At 40.9% G+C, this 19135-nt stretch overlaps 1 protein-coding gene and 1 pseudogene across 3 annotated transcripts in view; one reads left to right on the forward strand and one right to left on the reverse strand.

The window, feature by feature from the left end:
- Positions 1–19135, forward strand: part of Senp6 (SUMO specific peptidase 6) — an 83929-nt gene continuing 64794 nt past the window's right edge. For 2 of the 3 annotated variants that reach the window (XM_050126446.1, XM_050126451.1), the window contains exons 1-3: positions 1–194; positions 15807–15900; positions 18223–18280. In XM_050126446.1, the coding sequence (XP_049982403.1) occupies positions 143–194; positions 15807–15900; positions 18223–18280 (204 nt within the window). In that variant the 5' untranslated portion in view covers positions 1–142. The remainder of the gene's footprint in view (positions 195–15806; positions 15901–18222; positions 18281–19135) is intronic. The other variant, XM_050126458.1, reaches the window with a different exon arrangement.
- LOC126491217 (40S ribosomal protein S12-like) lies at positions 5811–6332 on the reverse strand (annotated as a pseudogene).

Below are 19135 nucleotides of genomic sequence, written 5' to 3' on the forward strand. Positions count from 1 at the left end.
GGACAGCGTCGCTCGCGGACGGCCGAGCCCGAGGCCCGCCACCCTGCGGCTGCTACCCTCCCGCCGCGCGGCCCCTGTTCCCCGCGAGCACGGCCGCGGTGCCGGCCATGGAGTAAGGAGGAGGCGGCGTGGGAAGAGGAAGATGGCGGCGGGCAAGAGCGGCGGCGGCGCTGGGCAGGCTGCTTTTCTGGAAGGTGCGTTCGCGGTCGGCGAACTCAGGGGAGGGTGGGGGTGGGGGAAAACTCGCGACACCGGGGTTCCCCGGGCCGTGGTACTCAGCTGTGTGCTCCAGGAGGGCCCGGCTCCGTCAGGAGGGGCCGGGTGGTCGATGGCGGGCGCCCCGAGTTCGGGTCCGCCCGCCCAAGGCTCGGCCAGGCCGGCGCGAGACGGCGCGGTGGCCGCGCTGGGAGCCGAGGCCTCGGGCGGCCTGGCGAGAGCCACGCCGAAGGCTCGGACTAGTCCCCCATCTCCCCATTTTCCATGCTTGCCTAGGGGGTGAGAGGCGGCTGCTTTCAGGTCTTGCTCAGCGTCCGTGCAAAGTTTCAGACTGCTGAGCTTTGGTGGGAATTGGCCGCTCCAAGTCGGCAGGGGAGAGGTAGTTGTGGTTCCCCGGCCTGCTGGTTAAAAGGCTGCTGGCCGCTGCCGTTGGGGTGCAGGTTAGACCCGGTGGTGCCTGATGATAGTCTGATGAGATGTGTTTTGGTCATACTTCGTAAACCCGTTTAAATGAAAAAAAAAGAGAGAGAGAGAAGGAGCCTCACAGTGTCAGTTTGGGGACAGCCAGGGAAGCTGAAAGAGTTAGGGTGTTTCCATTTTTAGTCGCTTAAGAGGCAGAGTTAACTATTTTCAGTTGGACTCAGCCGGTTAAAAGGTGTGTTTTGGTTTGGGGTAGTGGTACATGGGTAACGATTCTGGCTTTTGCCTTCCCAGCACCGGGAACATGACGTTCACACGACTTTATTTAATTTTTCTGGTAATTGAGTTTATGAGTATGTTTAGGAAAATGAGTCTGCATTCCGTGCTTGTTACGAATAAATACTTTTGCCGGGCAGTGGTGGCACAGGCCTTTGATCCCAGCACTAGGGAGGCTGAGGCAGGTGGATCTCTGTGAGTTCAAGGCCAGCCTGGAGGACAGAGCGAGTTCCAGGACAACCGTGGCTACACTGGGAATTCCTGTCTCTGAAAAACCAAACCAAAAACAAAAGAATAATTACTCTGAGTAATTTGAAAGTATTTCCCCCCCCCCCGGGTGAAATATATCCAGGTCATGCTTTAAGAAATGATTTAGAAGCATTACTGGATTAAGAAGATATAAATTAAGGTTAAGAAAGAACCTTAGTTTTCTGTGGAGGGTGGCATAATGCCCTGCTCACTGCCTCTGGAGGAAGTATTTGGCTAATGAATGGAGGCTAAGAGAAGAGCGAAAATAATTTTCTTTATTCTTCATACTTGAGAATAGGCAAGTGGAAAAAAAAAGCTTACTTTGCCTTGCAAGCCAGACTTTATAGAAAAAGTGATGAAACCTTTCTATTATTTTCCTCACAAGATAAGGAAAGCGTGTGTGTTTTCCTGAGTTCATTTCCTGTTACCTCCATACTGGTTTGACCATGGTAGGTAATGTACCAACAGATCGAGAGAGTAGTTTGTATTGCAGGTTGTGCTATGCCTTCTATTTTCTTGTTTGGAAATTGGAAACTCAAGCGGTGGCTTTCTGATGTTCATATTCACCAGGAAGAGGATTAGACTTGTGGGATTTTGTGAATTTTGGGCTTCTGTAGGCTGCTAACTCAGTTTAAACATGAGTGGATAAACACAGGGAGGGTAAAACAGGCACAAAGCCATCACTAGCAGGCTGATGTGACTGGCAGTTGTTTTAATTTATCCTAACATCAGTGTCCAGAAATGCACAGATGGGGAAGTGTGAGTTCCACCTTGTCTCATTCAGTAGCTAAAAAAGTTTAGACCAGCCGGCAGTGGTGGTGCACGCCTTTAATCCCAGTGGGGAGGCAGAGGCAGGCCGATCTCTGTGAATTCAAGACCAGCCTGGTCTACAAGAGCTAGTTCCAGTACAGGCTCCAAAACCACAGAGAAACCCTGTCTCGAAAAGAAAAAAAAAAAAAATTTAGACCAGGCCAGCCTTAAACTTCTGGAATCCTCTTGCCTCAGCTTCTCAAGCACTGGAATTACAGATACGTGGTTTTTTTTAGGATTAATTATTTTTAAAACCTTTTTTTAAACTTCTATTTTCTGTGTATGATTTTTTTTTTTGCCTGTATGTATGTGCAACCTGTACAAGCCTGGTGCCACAGTTAAACAAAAGAAGGCATCTGGTCACCTGGAACTGGAAGTATGGATGGTTGTGAGCCACTATATAGGTACAGTGAACTGAACTTGGGGGTCTCTGCAAGAGCAGCAAGAGGTCTTGACCCATGAACCATCTCTCCAGCCCTTAGGTTTGATATTTTAAAGTTCCCTGTATTACGCTTTGGTTTTCTTTGACAATATTTTTCTTAACTCATCAAACATTTTTAGTAGCCTAGTCTACTTGGTTGGAATAAAACAGTGAATGAAGTACTCGAAGTCACTGCCTTCATAGAATGTGTATATTTTAATGGAAGAGGCTGCCAACCAGTGGGAAAGAAACAAAGCAAAACAAAAACAAACAAACAAAAACCAATGCATTTAGAACATTTTTCAAAACTTCTATCAGCTTTTTGAGGTCTGCTCAAACTTGACATGTGTCTGCAATGTCCTGATGCCACCTGTACTCCACAAATCTGCATATGCATACGTGGAATACTGTTTTATTTTCTTAACAATTTATCAAATGATTTCTTTCTACTTTTCAGCCAGATAGAAACAAAAGCTCTATTGAAGCAATTAGCTTGTAGTTTTCCTGTCATATTTTTATATCTAGAACACATTTGCTGTTAATGAATAAACTAGATCATTATGATGTGATAAAGATGATGGAAGAAACATGGAGAGCAATGCAGGCCAATCTGTGTTCGAGGCCAACCTGGTCTACAGAGCAAGTTCCAGGACAGCCAGGGCTACACATAGAAACCCTGTCTCAAAAAAAACGAAAAAAAAAAAAAAAAAAAGGGAAGGAAGGTGTCTTTAAAGAGGGGCTGCCGAGTGAACCCCTTAATCACAAGATACTCAAAGGGGTGATGCATATAAAGGTTCAGAGGCCATTTGTGGTTCCACTACTTGAAATTAAGGGAGAGAGGGGTAGAAGCTCTGTGGTACAAGATTGTGATTATGTCTTTTTCCAAGTAGTAGGAAGCCATTGGAGAACTGGGAACAAAAAAAGTGTCCTAATATAATTTATACGCACATACATATTTGTCTGTGGTGCTTGCTTAGTAGTAGAGTGCTTGCCTAGCATCCGCAAAATCTTGGGTTTGATCCCCAGCAAGGGATAAAACAGACAGTGGCCACCTGTAATCCCAGTGCTTGGGAGGTGGAAGCTGTAGACTCAGAAGTTTAAGGTCATCCCTGTGGGATACACAAGACTTTTTTTTTTTTTGTCACCTTGGCTGCCTTATCTGCAATAAATTATAAAAGTTCAAGAATAAAAGGGAGATGAATTACAAACAAACAGTGCAGCAGTTTTGGTAGAAGTGAGCCTGGCTTGAAAATTGGAAAAGGAGAGTCAGGGGGTTGAAGATCAGAATAGAGTAAGATTTATTCATGCAGTATCCACTTAAGATGAGAATAAGAAAGACTCCAAGATCCTTTTTTGAGGGTTGGTATGAGGTTCTGGGATGAGTGACGCACTGCTGGATTCTAGGTCTCAAGTGATGTCTGATATCTTTGTTCTAGGTTATGTTCTAACTGTTAAGGAGAACCCCAATTCTGTGTTGTGTGGACCTTCTGTATTGTTCTCGTGTTGAACTTTGACTGATGCTCATCTACTGATGTCACCTTTTCACCTGTCGCAGTGTCGCCAGTCTCTCTGTTCATTCAACATGCTGTTTAGTCGCTGCTTAGAGCAGAGGCGCATGGTTTCCCGAGTCTCCTGAATAGTAAGGAGACTCAATAATCAAAATCATAATCATAAAATTACAACTGTCATGTATAACAAATGAGTTATTTATAATAAGCATTTTATCATAGTGCCTTAAAGGGGGAATAGGAGGAGTGGTGGCGAGACAGAGCTTTCCAGGAAGAGACAGTAAAAATAAAAGGAACAAGGCACATTTGAGGGGATGAACAGTGTCAAAAGGATGGTTCAAGATGAAGCTGACATTAGCAAGTATACTTCACAAAAAAACAAAAAATACTTGAATCCTATGTGGAGACAGCTGTAGAGGGGTGGCAGCTTAGGGAAACCAGCTCGCTTATTCCCTTATTCCGCTTCCCTTCTGGTGGTGTCTTCTCATCTGCTCTGTGGGACTCTGCTCTCACATTTGTTTATGTAGTGCACTTACTTAGAGCTAGTTTGCTTTCTCTTTACCTTTTTACCTGCAGTCTGAATTACCTTTGCTATTCCATTCTCACTCACTCACTCACTCACTCACTCACTCACTCACTCACTTACTCACACACACACACACACACACACACACAGAGAGAGAGAGAGAGAGAGAGAGAGAGAGAGAGAGAGAGAGAGAGCGAGCGAGCGCGTAAGAGCTCACAAGTGCACGCATGGGCTCCTGCCTATGTTTGTTGAGGCCAGAGATCAAATTGCCTTCCATCACTCTACACCTTTTTTTTTTTTTGAAATCTTTAAAAAGGTTTATCTTTATGTGTATGTACATGAGTTGTACGTGCACTACATGCATGCAGGAGCTGGCAGAAGTCAGAAGCAATGTTGGATCCCCTGGAATTGGAGTCAGAGATGCTGTCCTATGGGTGCTGGGAACTGAACCCTGGTTCTCTGCAGGAACAAGTGTTCTTAACTCCTAAGACATCTCTCCAGCCCTTCTAAATGTTCTACTTTCTTTTGTTTTTAATGATGCATGTATGTATGTGCTCCTCTTTATGTATACAGATGTGAGCACATACTTGCCACAGTATACATGTACAGCTCAGAGGACAGCTTCAAGCATCAGTCTTTGCCTTCTACCTTGTCTGAGGTGGAGTCCCTTTTGTTGTTTGCCTAAACTCGGAACTGTCCTGCTTGCCTGTTGTAGGAGCTGCGGTCTGTATTCGCCACCCAGCTCCCACCACCGGCTAGCTTATGCCCCGAAATAATTACTCGGACACTGTATTCTTTTAAACACTGCTTGGCCCATTAACTCTAGCCCTTACAGGCTAATTCTCATATTCTGATCAACCCATCTCTAATAATCTGTGTAGCATCAGTCTTACCTGGAAAGATTCAGCATGTCTGACCTGGCAGCTTGCTTCATGGCGTCTGCCCGGGGGAGGGGAACATGACCTCTGAGGTGTCTGCTCCAGAGCGGAGAGCTATCTGAGAGCTCACTTCCTTTTCCTCCCAGCATTCTGTTCTGCCTACTCCACCCACCTAAGGGATGGCCTATCAAAATGGGCCAAGGCAGTTTATTTATTACCAATGACCTTCCTCCATCACTTGCCTGTCTTCCTGACTGCCTATAGAAGAGCTGTGATTTTGTGTGTGTTTTTTTTAGCACTGGCTTTCTGTGGTTTTGGAAATTGGAGCAGTTTCTCATGCTGGCTTATGAAGTGCTTTGCCCATTGAGCCATCTCCCCAGCCCTCAGCCTTATTTATTTATTTATTTATTTATTTATTTATTTATTTATTTATTATTTTTTTAATATTTACTTATTTATTATGGATACAATATTCTGTCTGTGTGTCTGCAGGCCAGAAGAGGGCACCAGACCTTGTTCCAGATGGTTGTGAGCCACCATGTGGTTGCCGGGAATTGAACTCAGGACCTTTGGAAGAGCAGGCAATGCTCTTAACCACTGAGCCATCTCTCCAGCCCCCTCAGCCTTATTTATTTATTTATTCATTTATTTATTTATTTAAACGAGCCAAGTATTTTATTTTTTCGTTTCTTACATTTAAAATACTCTTTGATAATATCATTAGCTTGAGATTCTTGCTGTAGGTAGTCCTTAACCGTTATACAACTGCATCCAACCATTTCCCATTTCTTGTCATCAACCTTAATCAGGTTGATTTTTAGGCACAAAGTGCTTCCACCGACTTGACATACATAGGCTCATTATAGTTGTGTGCCAGCACACAAAGATAGGCTTGGGGCTTGCCCAAGGCTTTGGAAGCTTCACAGAGTCTTTATGCTAAACCATCATGGATGAGAAGTCTTTATCATCTCTTGTAGAGTAGCACTAATGTCCATGAAGCCTCCAGCAACAATGTCTTCCCGGACCATGGTTACTTGGAGAGCTGACTGTTGGGTGCACCTGAGCCTCAGTGCTAAGGAAAAATTCGACCTTCGTTTTTTTTTTTGTTTGTTTGTTTGTTTGTTTTTTTCTTTTTTTACAGGGGAGAGCGTGAACGTTTTTAATACAGAATCTATCACTGAACCTGGAGCTTGTGATTCAGCTAGTCTGGCCAGCTTGGCAAATCCCCTTTAGAATCCTGTTTCTTTCTTCCAATGATGCGCATACAGGCATGTGCTGGTATATACAGCATTGCTCATTTTTTTTAATAATTGATATGTAGCTACAGAACATCCTTTACATAATTTTAATTAAAAAATTCTTGAGACTTATTTTATTCCCCGTAATGTATTCTTTCTTGGAGACTGTAGTAGAAAAAAATGCATGTTCTGTAACAGCTGAGTGTTCCTGTCCTCTCGATGTCAGGTACATTAGCAAGTAGATGGTGTTTAAGTCTTCCCTTTATGTGCTGCCCTTAAACTCTGTGGTAGATGACGTTGAAATTTTGATCCTTAGGGAATGAACTAAGGTGGCCAGGCTCACTGAGCTATCCTTCCTCCTCCTCCTCTTGTCTCTAAATCAGCAAAATGTTTCAGTCTCCAATAAGAAGTGTTTTCCATTATACTTAGCTATACTTTTATATGTAAAACTAGTTTAGAACTCAGTCAGCCTGCCAGTTTCACAGGACAGCAATTCTTAATAACTTCTGTTGAACTCAAACACAATTTGTCCTTCCATGGAGTGTGGGCCAGGCCTTTAGGTTTACTCAGAAACATTTCCAGGTTCTTTATTTAGTATTGCTTTTCTTCGGCGTTTGTTTGCTTTGGATGCGTTGGGGGAGGGGAGTTCTGAGTATGTAGCCCAGGATGAATGACTTTGTGTAGCTTAGCCTGTCCTCTACTGATGGACATTTTATGTCACCCTGCCGCAGCTTCCATTGCTGGGATGTAGGCTGTATACTTGGTTAAACTTGTATTGATTTCTTTGTAGGCACAAGTATCAGGATGCTGTAGCTCTTTGAACTCTACACAACTCTCTCTTTATCCCCTAATTGTTTTCCCAGCTCTCCAACAAAGTCATAGTGCAGTGGTCTCCTCCTATCCAGTTTCTCTTTGCTTGGTTTTGTTTGCCCATGATCACACGTAGTTTGAAAAGATCAAATGGAAATTCCAACAATAAACAAGTCATGGTTTTAAATTGCACTTCTGAGTAACAAGGTGAAAAATCTTGGCAACCATCCTCTCTATCCAGCCTTCGATGCTCCCTTCCCCCAAAGTTATTCTGTGTAAGTCCTGGTGGACCTGGAACTCATAGAGATCCACTTCCCCTTGTGCTTCAGTATTAGAATTAAAGGCATATGTCCCCAAGCCCAGTTTTTCCTGTCTTTTATGTAATTTTTATATCAGTCACTTAATAGCTGCCTTGGTGATAAGATTGAATGTTGTACTATAACATTTCTTGTGTTCAGTTTTATTTAATAATGACTAGACTAGAGAAAAGGTCAGAGTTCTTTAGTTACTAAGAGAAAAACAACAGTAAGAATTAAAAAATTTAAAGACAGATTTGTTGGCAATTCAGACTAAGAGTTATAGCCAGAGTGCAAGAGACATTGTTGTAGGGTTTGTGTCCATTGTGGTCGAACATGGTAGATAAGTGAAAGACTACTACTTTTCTCAAATTACAAGGGGCAGGTTTTATGAAATTCACGTTTGCAGATTCGGAACAGTTCATGAATTATACAGAAAAACGAAACAGGGCTAGGGATGTAGCTTAGTGATAGAATGTTTGCCTAGCATGTGAGAGCCTGTATTCCCATCCTAGCACTGGTGTGGGGTGGAATAGATGAGGACATAAAACAAAGTGACATATCAAGTCGTTAGGCCTATGTTGATCAAACACTGATAGAGGATTTTCTGAAACTAGGCAAAGAAAATTAATGGAATTAACAATAGCTGGGTTATCATGAGGGAGAGAATCTTACGCATTTTGTGGCTATAGAAAGTCTAATTTTATGTTATTCTCATGGTTATGTTCAGAGAGGCTTAATCTTCAAGTACTGCTCTGCTTTCTTTACTAAAAGGTAAACATTTGCATAGTTAATTTGTGGACGGCTCAGCTGGGTGATTTGGGAGGCTCCATGAGACAGTTGTAGGGCCTGACTTGGATGCTCTGATTCCAGGTAGGCTTCATGCTGGAGTCTGCCTGGCAGGCCTGCTCCCTCTCCATGTAGTCTTGAGGTATCTTTGGGTGGTTAGCATGGCAACAATGGGCTTAGACTTGAATGGGGAGCCAGGGACTCCACAGAAACTGCCTTTGGAGAATTTGGGAGTGACCCAGCACCATCTCAGACTGCTATTCTTTTTTAAGGTTTCTGTTACTTTTTTTATTATCCCCCCTCTCCCCTTACCAGGATTTTTTTTTTTTTTTTTTTTTTTTTTTTTTTTTTTTTNTTTTTTTTTTTTTTTTTTTTTTTTTTTTTTTTTGATTTTCGAGACAGGGTTTCTCCGTAGCTTTTTGGTTCCTGTCCTGGAACTAGCTCTTGTAGTCCAGGCTGGCCTCGAACTCACAAAGATCCGCCTGCCTCTGCTTCCTGAATGCTAGGATTAAAGGTGTCTGCCACCACCCAGCCATTTCTTTATTCTTTATGTATCTATCACTGAGTTACAAACATACACCTATATATACATAGGTATATACGCATTCTTATATAAATAATATTCACACTTATGTAATTGTTGTGCCTTTTTTTTTACGTAATTGTTGTGCCCCCCACTTTTTTTTGAGATGGGGTCTTGCTACATAGCTGTGACCAGCCTGAAACTTAGAGATCCACCTGTCTTCACTTCCTGCGTTAAGGAATATAGCCACGATTGAAAGTGTGTGCTACCATACCTGGTAGCGTTTATAATAAACAGCAAGCCAGATCCAGCTGCATCATAGTTTCCCACACCTGGCCTGTTGTGTGCTTGGTGGAATGTCTAGATCTTGTTTGAGCAAATTCAGCTTCACTGTCCAAATTGATATCTGAAAACATTTCATCAGATTTTACGTTTTCCTTTTTTAAAATATCATCATCCTCTTACAATTATTTGATTTAATTTTGTCCTCTGATTGTCACATGGGACTTGCAGTTACAGTACTTCGTACCAAGGTCGAATATTTCTTTGATTGTATAAAAATTGTTTATTCAAGGTTCAAAATTACCTATTGTGTTTAGACCTGGCACTAGATAGTTATAGTTAGCTTTAGTTGTAAACTTAACTTGGTGTTTCTGGGAAGAGGGAATCTCAACTGAAGGATTGTCTCCATCAGATTAGCTTGTGAGCATATTTTTGGGACATTTCTTAATTGCTAATTGATGGAGGAGAGGTCAACCCACTGTGGGTAGTACCATCAGGATGCAGGTGGGCCTGTATTGAATCAGAGAGCAAGCTGAGCAAGCCATAAAAAGTACTCTGTCTAGTAAGCAGTATTCCTCCTTGGTCTCTGCTTCAGTTCTTGCCTTCAAAGTTCTGTCTTGAATTTCTATCTTGCCTTCCTTCCCTCAATGGTGAACTATAACTTATAAGTCAAATAAATCATTGTCTTTCTCGAGTTGCTTTTGTTGATGTTTATCAAAGCAACAGAAAGCTAATTACAAACCTTTAAATTTAATTTTATTTGTAAGTGTGTGTGTGTGTGTGTGGCTCTCTGTCTGTCTGTCTGTCTGTCTATGTCTGACTGCCTGTGGTAGAGGGGTCTTGTCTGCCTGTGGTGGCGATGTATGTGCACATGAGTTCAGGTGCCTGTGAAGGCCGGAAGCATTGTGTTCTCTATGGTTGCAGTTTCAGGTGCTTTTGAACAGCCACATGTAGGTGTTGGGAACCACACCTGCATTGATCGCCAAGCCATTTCTTCAGCCCCCAGCATATGTATTCTATGATGGATTCTCTCTATTCTGGAGAGTAATCTTTGGTTGAATTCTTTAGATTGAACATGTCCTACTAAAATATTTTAATCTTTTTATTTTTTGAGATTATAGTATAATCACATCATTTCTCCTTCTGTTTCCTCCCTCCAAACCATCCCATGTACTGACTGCCCTTACCCTCTTTCAGGTTCAACTAAAATAGTTCCTACCTATGATTAAAATTATATATGTGTGTTAACATAAATGTGATGGGGGTGCTCAGAGACCAGAAGAGGATGTTGGATCCTCTTGAGTAACATGTGGTTATGAGCCAGCTGATGTGGGCGCTGGGAACCAATCTCCTTAGCCCCTTTTTGCTACTTTGGTTGCATCTTTCATTTACTATTATCACTTTTCTGTTTTTCTCCTTTCATCACTGTTATTTTGGTGGAGAATATAGAAGAAAAAAATGTATTGAGCTAAAGAGATGGCTTTAGTGTTAAGAGTGCTTGCCTGTTATGCACAGGGTCCTGGGTTTGATTCCTACCAATGGAAGAAACTTTGTTTCTAATTTAAGATAGTAACAAAACAACCAGTGTTACTCATAACGGTGTGGTGGCATGTAAATACCCAAGGATCTTTGAGGATTTGAACTTTCTGCCTGCTATGCATGATGCGCTGTTTATATCCCCAGCACCACTTAGGGCACGTTGCTGCATATCTAATCCCAGCACTGTGCAGATGGAGATGGCAGCATCAGAAGTTCAGTTGATTCACAGCACCTTGAGAGCCTGTCTTCAAAAAGAAGAAAGAAAAAGAAGCACTTTACAGGGGTTTATTCTGTCTTACAGTCTGGGAGGTGTCATCATGTTCAGGAAGGCGCAGGAGCAGGAGGCTGGTTGATCACATTGCTTCTTCTTATTTATTTATTTTGTTTTTCAAGACATGGTTTCTCTGTAGCTTTGGAACCTGTCCTAGAACTAGCTCTTAGTAGACCAGGCTGGGCTGGCATTCATGAAGATCTACCTGCCTCTGCCTCCCAAGTGCTGGGATTAAAGGTGTGCGTCACCACTGCCAGGTGATCCACTCATTCTTCAGTCTTTTAAAGCAAGCCTGAAAAATCCTTACCACATGGACAATGCCAAGTTCTGTTGTCAGCTTTAACTAGCTCCTGGGCTCTTTGGACCACAGTTGTGTCAGCATCTGTATGCTTTCCAGGTTGACCCTAGCAAAACATTTCTCTAGGTGGTAGTTACCTTTTCAGCTGCTTTTTGTGATCAGACTCTCAGATAAATTTTGTGTTTTCGCAGTGTGGAGACTGTGGTGTGTGAGATCGTACACCTCAGGCCCCTTTGCTATTGTCTCATACAGAGTAAGGTTTTTCATGAACACTTAGAGTCACCAGTCACCTTTTAGTATGGGCTCCAGATTTAAACTTGCACATTTTTTTGAGCGGGGAGCAGGGGAGGGAGAGAAGGAGAAAGAGACAGAGAGACTGCTAAAGTAACTCTCTTTCCTGGTCTTGCTGCATAACCTCGGCTAGCTTGGAGCTGACTTACATGACATCATATTCACGGTCCCCTGTGTCTCCCCCCATCCCCCTCCCCCACCTCAGCCTGCATCACCATGCCTACTTCCTTGTTCTCTGACAGTTGCTTAATCACTTTTTGGAGAAGTTCTGATTAGGTATTTTAGAGAGTCTCATTTGGGGGCTTGTTTGATTACTTCTGATGGTTAAATTGCATTAGGAGGTTTAAAAAAGAGAAAAACTGAGGTGCTTTTCTCTCCTACTGTATTAAAGGTTGTGATGCTGTGAATACAACATCACAGTTGATGGAACCTTCGACACTTGAATGTAGAAGTGTTGGTTGGATTTCTCCACTTTCCATTTTGTTTGTTTGGGTTTTTTTTTGTTTTGTTTTTTTTCTCCACCCCCCTCCCCCAGTCAGGGCTTCTCTGTATAGCGGGGACTGTCCTGGAACTTGCTCTTTAGAGCAGACTGGCCTCAAACTCACAGACCTACCTGCCTCTGCCTCCTGAGTGCTGGGATTGAAGATGTGTGCCACCACTGCCTGGCTCTCTGCTTTTCTAAATCCTCTTTTTTTGTTTTCATGTGTTTGTTTGTTTGTTGAAATGAGCTAAGTCTGGCCTATTTTGAAGGAATTCTCTCAGGGGATATACATAAAATTATTTAAATTTTTTTCTAAGGAGAATATGTCCTTTATTTGAGAGGTTAATATCTAACTAGGTCTGTAGTTTGTGTTTTTTTCTTATTTGTATATTTGTCTATGTGTATTGTGCCTGCATGTGGCTATATGCTCCTGTGTGTGCACGAGGAGATCTGAAAAGGGTATTGGGGGTCTCCCTATCACTATTTACCTACTCCTTTTGAGGGCAGGTCTCAGCCTGAACTTGGGGTTTGCATTTTCTCAGCTGTTTTTGAACAACAAGCCCCAACAATACTCCAGTGTCTGTCCCCATTGTTACATGGATGCTGAGGTCAAAATCTGGTCTTCACGATTGTTCAGCCAGTACAATTTTACCCACGGGGCCTTCCTTCCCTCTAGCCTCTGGTTTTTTAAACATGGAGCATTTATTGTTTGAGTCTTGGCTAACATTCTCAATAGTGACTGAGTGCTGCCATGTTGTCCTCTTAGTTTGGGTAGTTCATTCACAAAACAGTATGGAACAAGAGTTTGTGATGTCCAATATATAATTATGGGTCTCATTTGACTGGCACTCTAGGTTAGTTTGGCTTTTCACTTTGGTGCCCCAGTTACACTTTTCTTTGTACTTGCTAAGTGTCCCAGTTTAGTTTTTGTTGCTGTTATAAAATATCATGATAAAAGTGGCGTAGGAGAAGAAAAGGTTTAATTTAGCTCACAAAATTAGTTTACCATTGCTTGAATGAAGTCAGGAAAGCAGGAGATCAAAACACCTGGTCATATCTAGTTAAGGGCAGAGAGAAAACGAATATGCTCAGTTCCTTTTTTTTTTTTTCTTCTGAGACAGGGTTTGGAGCCTGTCCTGGAACTAGTTCTTTAGACCAGGCTGGCCTTGAACTCAGAGACCCACCTGCCTCTGCCTCCCGAGTGCTGGGATTAAAGGCGTGTGCCACCACCACCCGGCAGGTTTTTTTCTACAGGATCCCAAAACACAGGGAGCCATCTAGAGTGGATGAGTCCTCCCCAGCTCAGTTAGTACAATCAAGACAATTCTCCACAGATATGTCCATGGACCAGTTAATCTAGGCAACCCCACAAGAAACTGTATCCCCACCAGATTCTAGAGTTTATTAGCTTAGTAACTAAAACTAGCCTTCACAGTAAGGTAGTAAATTTGCCATAGGCCAACTTCTAAAGGCAGCACACTGTGAATGTCTAGTTGCAGTGCTTCCAAATTCTGATGCCCTTTGTTGCCTCAGGTATCAGACCAAAAAGGAAGCTGTTTTAATTATAGACTTCTATATCACATAGATTGTAAAAATTCTGGTCTCTTAGTAATTGAGGGTTTGTGTTTGAGAATGCTCTACCTAGTGTCTTTGTAGTGCTGTTAAAGGTTTCACAGACTTCATCATTTTTCTTTGTTGACTTTTTGGGAGTGGGATGGGGTCTTTACTATGTATCTAAGGCTGTTTTCAAATTCTGTGTAGCCCAGGCTAGCCATGAACTTGTGATCCTGCTTCAACCTCCCAAGTACTGGGTTGACTGATAGGCACCACCATGACCAGCTCTAGATGAATTTCTCAGTGCTAGAGGCTGGACAGCGAAGTCAGGGTATCCAGATTCTTACCTGGTAACATTTTCTTTCTCACACGTGGCAACTTGTAACCCATGGAGGAAGGGTAAACCAACTTCCATGGGTCTCTTATAGGATGTATCCCATCACTGTGGATTCTGTCTCATATCTCCCAAATTTCCTACTCTTAGCACTATTATCTTAGGGGTGTGATTTTTTTTTTTTTTTTTTAAATCTGAATTCGGAACAGTCCTCACAATAATCCTTCAAGAGGTCTTGTCTTTCTAAGGCTTGACTTAAGAAAATATAAGTTTCCCTTTTTCTTTTCTGTCTCTTTCTTTTGCGTGCTGGCCAGAGAGTAAGCATGCTTTTTCTAGAACTTTATACTTTCTTATTCTTTCTCCAAAGCCCACCTTCCACTGTTTGACTGCTTTTTTGCCATGTGGCTGTCCTACCTGCTGACTTAACTCAAGCAACATAGCTTTTTCCCTTCCTGTCTCCATTTTTCTTCTCTGGGAAGATGCCAAGATTTTCAGGTTGTCTGCCTTTAAAAAAAAAAAAAAAAAAAAAAAACAAAAAAAAAAAACTAATAAATGTATCCTTAACTTTAAGGGAAAAAAAATCTGAATTTTTGAGAGATGGATGCCTAGCCTTTTGGCATTGTAACCTACAGAGGTCATGATTGAGAATCATGAAATTAAGTAGAAAATAATCTCATAATATTTTTAGTAAGTTTGCAATTTCATGTTGGGTGCATTCATGGCTATTCATTGGCTGCAGCCAATGGTTAGATACACTTTATATCTTCACTTTATTTATTTATATTTTATGGTGCTGGAGATTGAAGCCAGTGTCTGTAGCATGGTGGACAAGTACTCTATCACTGAGCTTTTGCTTCCCCACCAGACTTTGTAGATGGATAGGATATATGTTGTCCTTGGTAATTCAAGGGGCAAGTCCAGATCAAAGGGTAGGTCACCATTAGTTACATTTTTCTTTTTCCTACCCTTTAGGTCAGTCTGACTTCTTGTAACATTAAGACCCTGAACTTAATATTAAAGCTTAAACTCTAGAAAGTTAGACTTTTTTGTCTTGTGGCTCCAGGACAGATCTTAGCTTTTAAACATCATTTATTTCACCCTTCCCACTTGTTCTGTGTTTTCTAATAATATCTCTGGTGATCTGGAGGTTTCTGGTTATCAAATTGACTACCTTGCCAACACACAAGGCCATGCTTTGTTTTTCTTCTGTGAGAAGGCAGAGGTGATTGAGTCTATTGAAAATGTTAGTGGCTGGATGTAGTTCTCATGAATAAAGCAAGAGGACTAAATCAGGGGGACTGATTCCTGGGATCAGTGCTCAAAGATGGAGAGTAAGACTGATTTTATATATTTTAAATAAACATGTGTGCCCTTCCCCATTTTATTGTTTTAGTAGTTTGTTTCTGTAGTAGACACAGACATATCTCATTAGAAAACTAACTTTAATATGTTTTTTTTTCCTCTTGGAGGAAGTAAGTTGCTTACAAAAATAGTTTAAAAAAAGCATTAAGATTAAAAAAATTTGCCGGGCAGTGGTGGTGCACGCCTTTAATCCCAGCACTCGGGAGGCAGAGACAGGCCGATCTGTGAGTTCGAGGCCAGCCTGGTCTACAAGAGCTAGTTCCAGGACAGGAACCAAAAAGCTACGGAGAAACCCTGTCCCGAAAAAATAAAAAAAAAATAAAAATAAAAATAAAAATAAAAAAATTAGAACAATCAGTTTGGGAAATGCTCAAATTCTTTTTATATTCAGTAGTTACATTAATGAATACTTATTTCAGTTTGTTTTATTTCAGCTTTGGCTAGATCAGAATCTAAGAGAGATGGAGGTTTTAAAAATAATTGGAGCTTTGATCATGAAGAAGAAAGTGAAGGAGATGCAGATAAAGAGTAAGGATATTTCCCTCTGATACTTTATAAGAATGAAATTTTCAGTAGAAAATCAATTTATACTTTGTGGAAAGTTTTAATATGGTATCTTTTTGCAGTAAGAAGAGATAAATCAGTATTTTGTTGGTAAATAATTTTGCTTATATTTCTTTATATTTATATTCAAAATGTATGTGTATGTAATACATGTTTTCTAATGACTGAAGAATGACTAGACAACAGTTTTCATACTCAAGTAGTCTTGGCTCCCCTTTAAAAGACAGCCTCTCTGGACACAATCCGAAAACCTCTAAATTGTATATGAAAGATTAAGTCTTTTGTTTTCAGCTTGTGAACCTGTGACTACCACATCCACCTTTAATCACATTTCCACCAGGGAAAACACAGCAGTTTGGATGCTATGAATAGGCATTGTCCAGATAGAAGTGAAAGCAGTGTTAATGTGCTTGAAGTCAGTGCTGTGTGAAATTTTACAAAAGAGGTGTGGGTTTTGTTGTTGCTTTTGATAGTACCCTGTAGATCAAGTCAGGGCCTTACCTTGGAGAGTGCTCTTCCACAGTGTTCTTCCATTGCCTTTAATAAGAGTTACAGTAGTACTTTTGCATACTATGATAATCATGTTGCAAATTCAATACTATTTTTAAGTTATTGGTTTACTTCCTTTTTCAATGGCAAAAAAAAAGTTCAGAGACTTATAAACACACAAAATTTAGGCAGAGCTCTAAATATAATTGTATGTATGTATGTATGTATGTATTTACTTTTGGTTTGTTTTTCAAACAGGGTTTCTCTGTATAACAGCCCTGGCTGTCCTGGAACTTATTCTATAGACCAGGCTGGCCTGGAACCTGTAGTATCCACCTGCTCTTGACTTCCAAGTGCTAAAAATTTAAGTTGTGTGCCACTGCTTTTTTTTTTTTTTTTTTTTTTTTTTTTTTTTTTTTTTGGTTTTTCGAGACAAGGTTTCTCTGTAGCTTTGGAGCCTCTTCTGGAACTAGCTCTTGTAGACCAGGCTGGCCTCGAACTCCCAGAGATCCGCCTGCCTCTGCCTCCTGAGTGCTGGGATTAAAGGCGTGCGCCACCACCGCCCGGCATGCCACTGCATTTTTACAAATTTTATTTTCCTAATTTTTTGGGAGAGGGCCTCATTTTATAGCCCAGGCCGGGCTGTAAGTCCCTGTCTAGCTCAGAGTGGCCTTACCCTTGTAGCTGTCCTCCCTTGGCCTCTTAGTGCTGGAACTGCAGATGTGCTTCACCACACCAGCTCTTAAAGCATTATCATTCAAGTATGGTGGCTGAATACTTGGGGTTATTTCATGTCCATTAGTCTAGGTAATTTTATTTGAAAGAACTTTGAAATGATACATTTATTTCAATCATCCTACTCTTTTTTCTGGTTATTTTTAATTTTTTCCCAGTAAATAGATATTTAATATTTACATAGTTTTTAAAAATGAGAACTAAATATAAAATTACTGCAGAAATCTTTACCTTTCAAACATTTTAATACAATTTTTAGAAGAGAATTTTTATATTAACATAATTATATATGTTGATCTGTAACAAAGAAGCAAAACATGTTTTTATTAAAAATAGCTTGGAATTTACTATATATAGCAGAATTATCAAAAAGATATATTTGATTTTTGTTCTGGAAGATTTCTCACAGTTATCTTTTAAAAATGATCTATTAAGGTGCCATTGTATGCATCTCGTTTATGGATTGCACTCTGCAATTTATTGTGTTCCTTAGGGATTTCATCTTTTTGGTGATGTTGAGGTTGCTGGTGAGCTGTTAATGTAGTAGCATGATGGCCATTAGTTCTAGCAAAAGGTTGCTGTCTTCAAGGGTGATGTGATGTCATTGTGCCGGTACCTTTAGGATTCCTCTTCTTAGCTCATTTTCCTTCTCTTAGTAGTACTTTGCTTTTAATACTTTTCTGTTCTCTAGATGTCAATTCAAGACAGAAAAGGAAATAGTGCACATAACTAAATATAAAATATATAGCCTGACAAAGAAGAGCATATGTTCATTTAGGGAGGGATCAGCGGATTATCTCTTTTGCTCACTGCCTAGCTGTTCATAATTGTGTTGAAAAGCAGCCAGCTGTATAATGTTATGGTAATCTTATGCTGCCATGGTAAAGATGTAACAGGGAATGTATATATAGTTACAATATGAGAAGCCTAAAATGTTTGCCTGCCTGAGGCTTTGCATAAAAGTTTGCTGACTCCAGTTGGATGAGCAGTGAAGTAAAGCAGATGCATTAATGTGTGGACTGTAACTGTTGCTTAAGGTTTCTTCCTTTATTTTCTGTATAGTGGGGCAAATCTACTCAGTGTAGAAGATGAGGACTCTGAAACCTCAAAAGGAAAAAAGGCAAGTGTTGCTCAAAACATTTTTTTTCTTTTGTGTTATGTACCCATAAAAGTTATTTAAAAGTTTGGCTGAAAGTGGTAATCTGTACCTTGTAATCCTGGCACTTAGGAGTTAAAGAAATGAGGCTTGCCTCAAGTTCAGGGCCAGCTTGTCTGTGTAGTGAGTTCAGGCCAGCAAGGCCACAGAGTGAAGCTGTGTCATTTTTAAAGAGAAAGATTTATAAGTAAGTCACCGTGTTCCCATTCTCAACTCCAGACACAAATAGTTTTAATTTTTTATTTATCTCTATAGAAATGTCTTAGTTGGGCTTTCCATGGGTATTAAAAAATAGCTAGTCAACTTAATAGAGGAGGAAAATTGATTCTGGCTCAAGTTTGTTTTTGTCCACTGTTGCTTGGGCCTGTAGCAACATGGTGGAAGCATACAGCTTATGAGGCTCCTCATCCCTTGGCTACTGGGAACCAGAAAAGGAGCTGGAGCAGACATCTCTGTAGCACCTCAGGCCTTACTCCCTTGTGTGGTTGGTAGTGTACTTACTGTACAAGTTTTCTAGTCTTGCTTTCACTTGGAGTTCCGGAGGCCATCTGTAAAGGTCCATAGAAAATAGCTCTGGGACTGGAGAGATGGTTGCTCCATGAACATGAGGTTTGGAATTGAGATCTCCAGGACTTTGCTCTTGTCAAGCAAATGTTCTACAAACTGAGCCTCATCTTCTCCATTCCTTAGTAGTATTTGGCTTGTATTATTTGGAAAACTGAGTTGGGCCAAAACTATCATGCTGATTTTTAATAATAGGGTTTTTTTTTTTTTTTTTTTTTTTTTTTTTTTTTTTTTTTTTTTTTTTTTTTTTTTTTT

The sequence above is a fragment of the Alexandromys fortis genome, unplaced genomic scaffold (assembly GCF_014885135.2).
Source record: "Alexandromys fortis isolate MF-2015 unplaced genomic scaffold, M_Fortis_MF-2015_v1.1 scaffold_22, whole genome shotgun sequence".
NCBI classification, from domain to species: domain Eukaryota; kingdom Metazoa; phylum Chordata; class Mammalia; order Rodentia; family Cricetidae; genus Alexandromys; species Alexandromys fortis.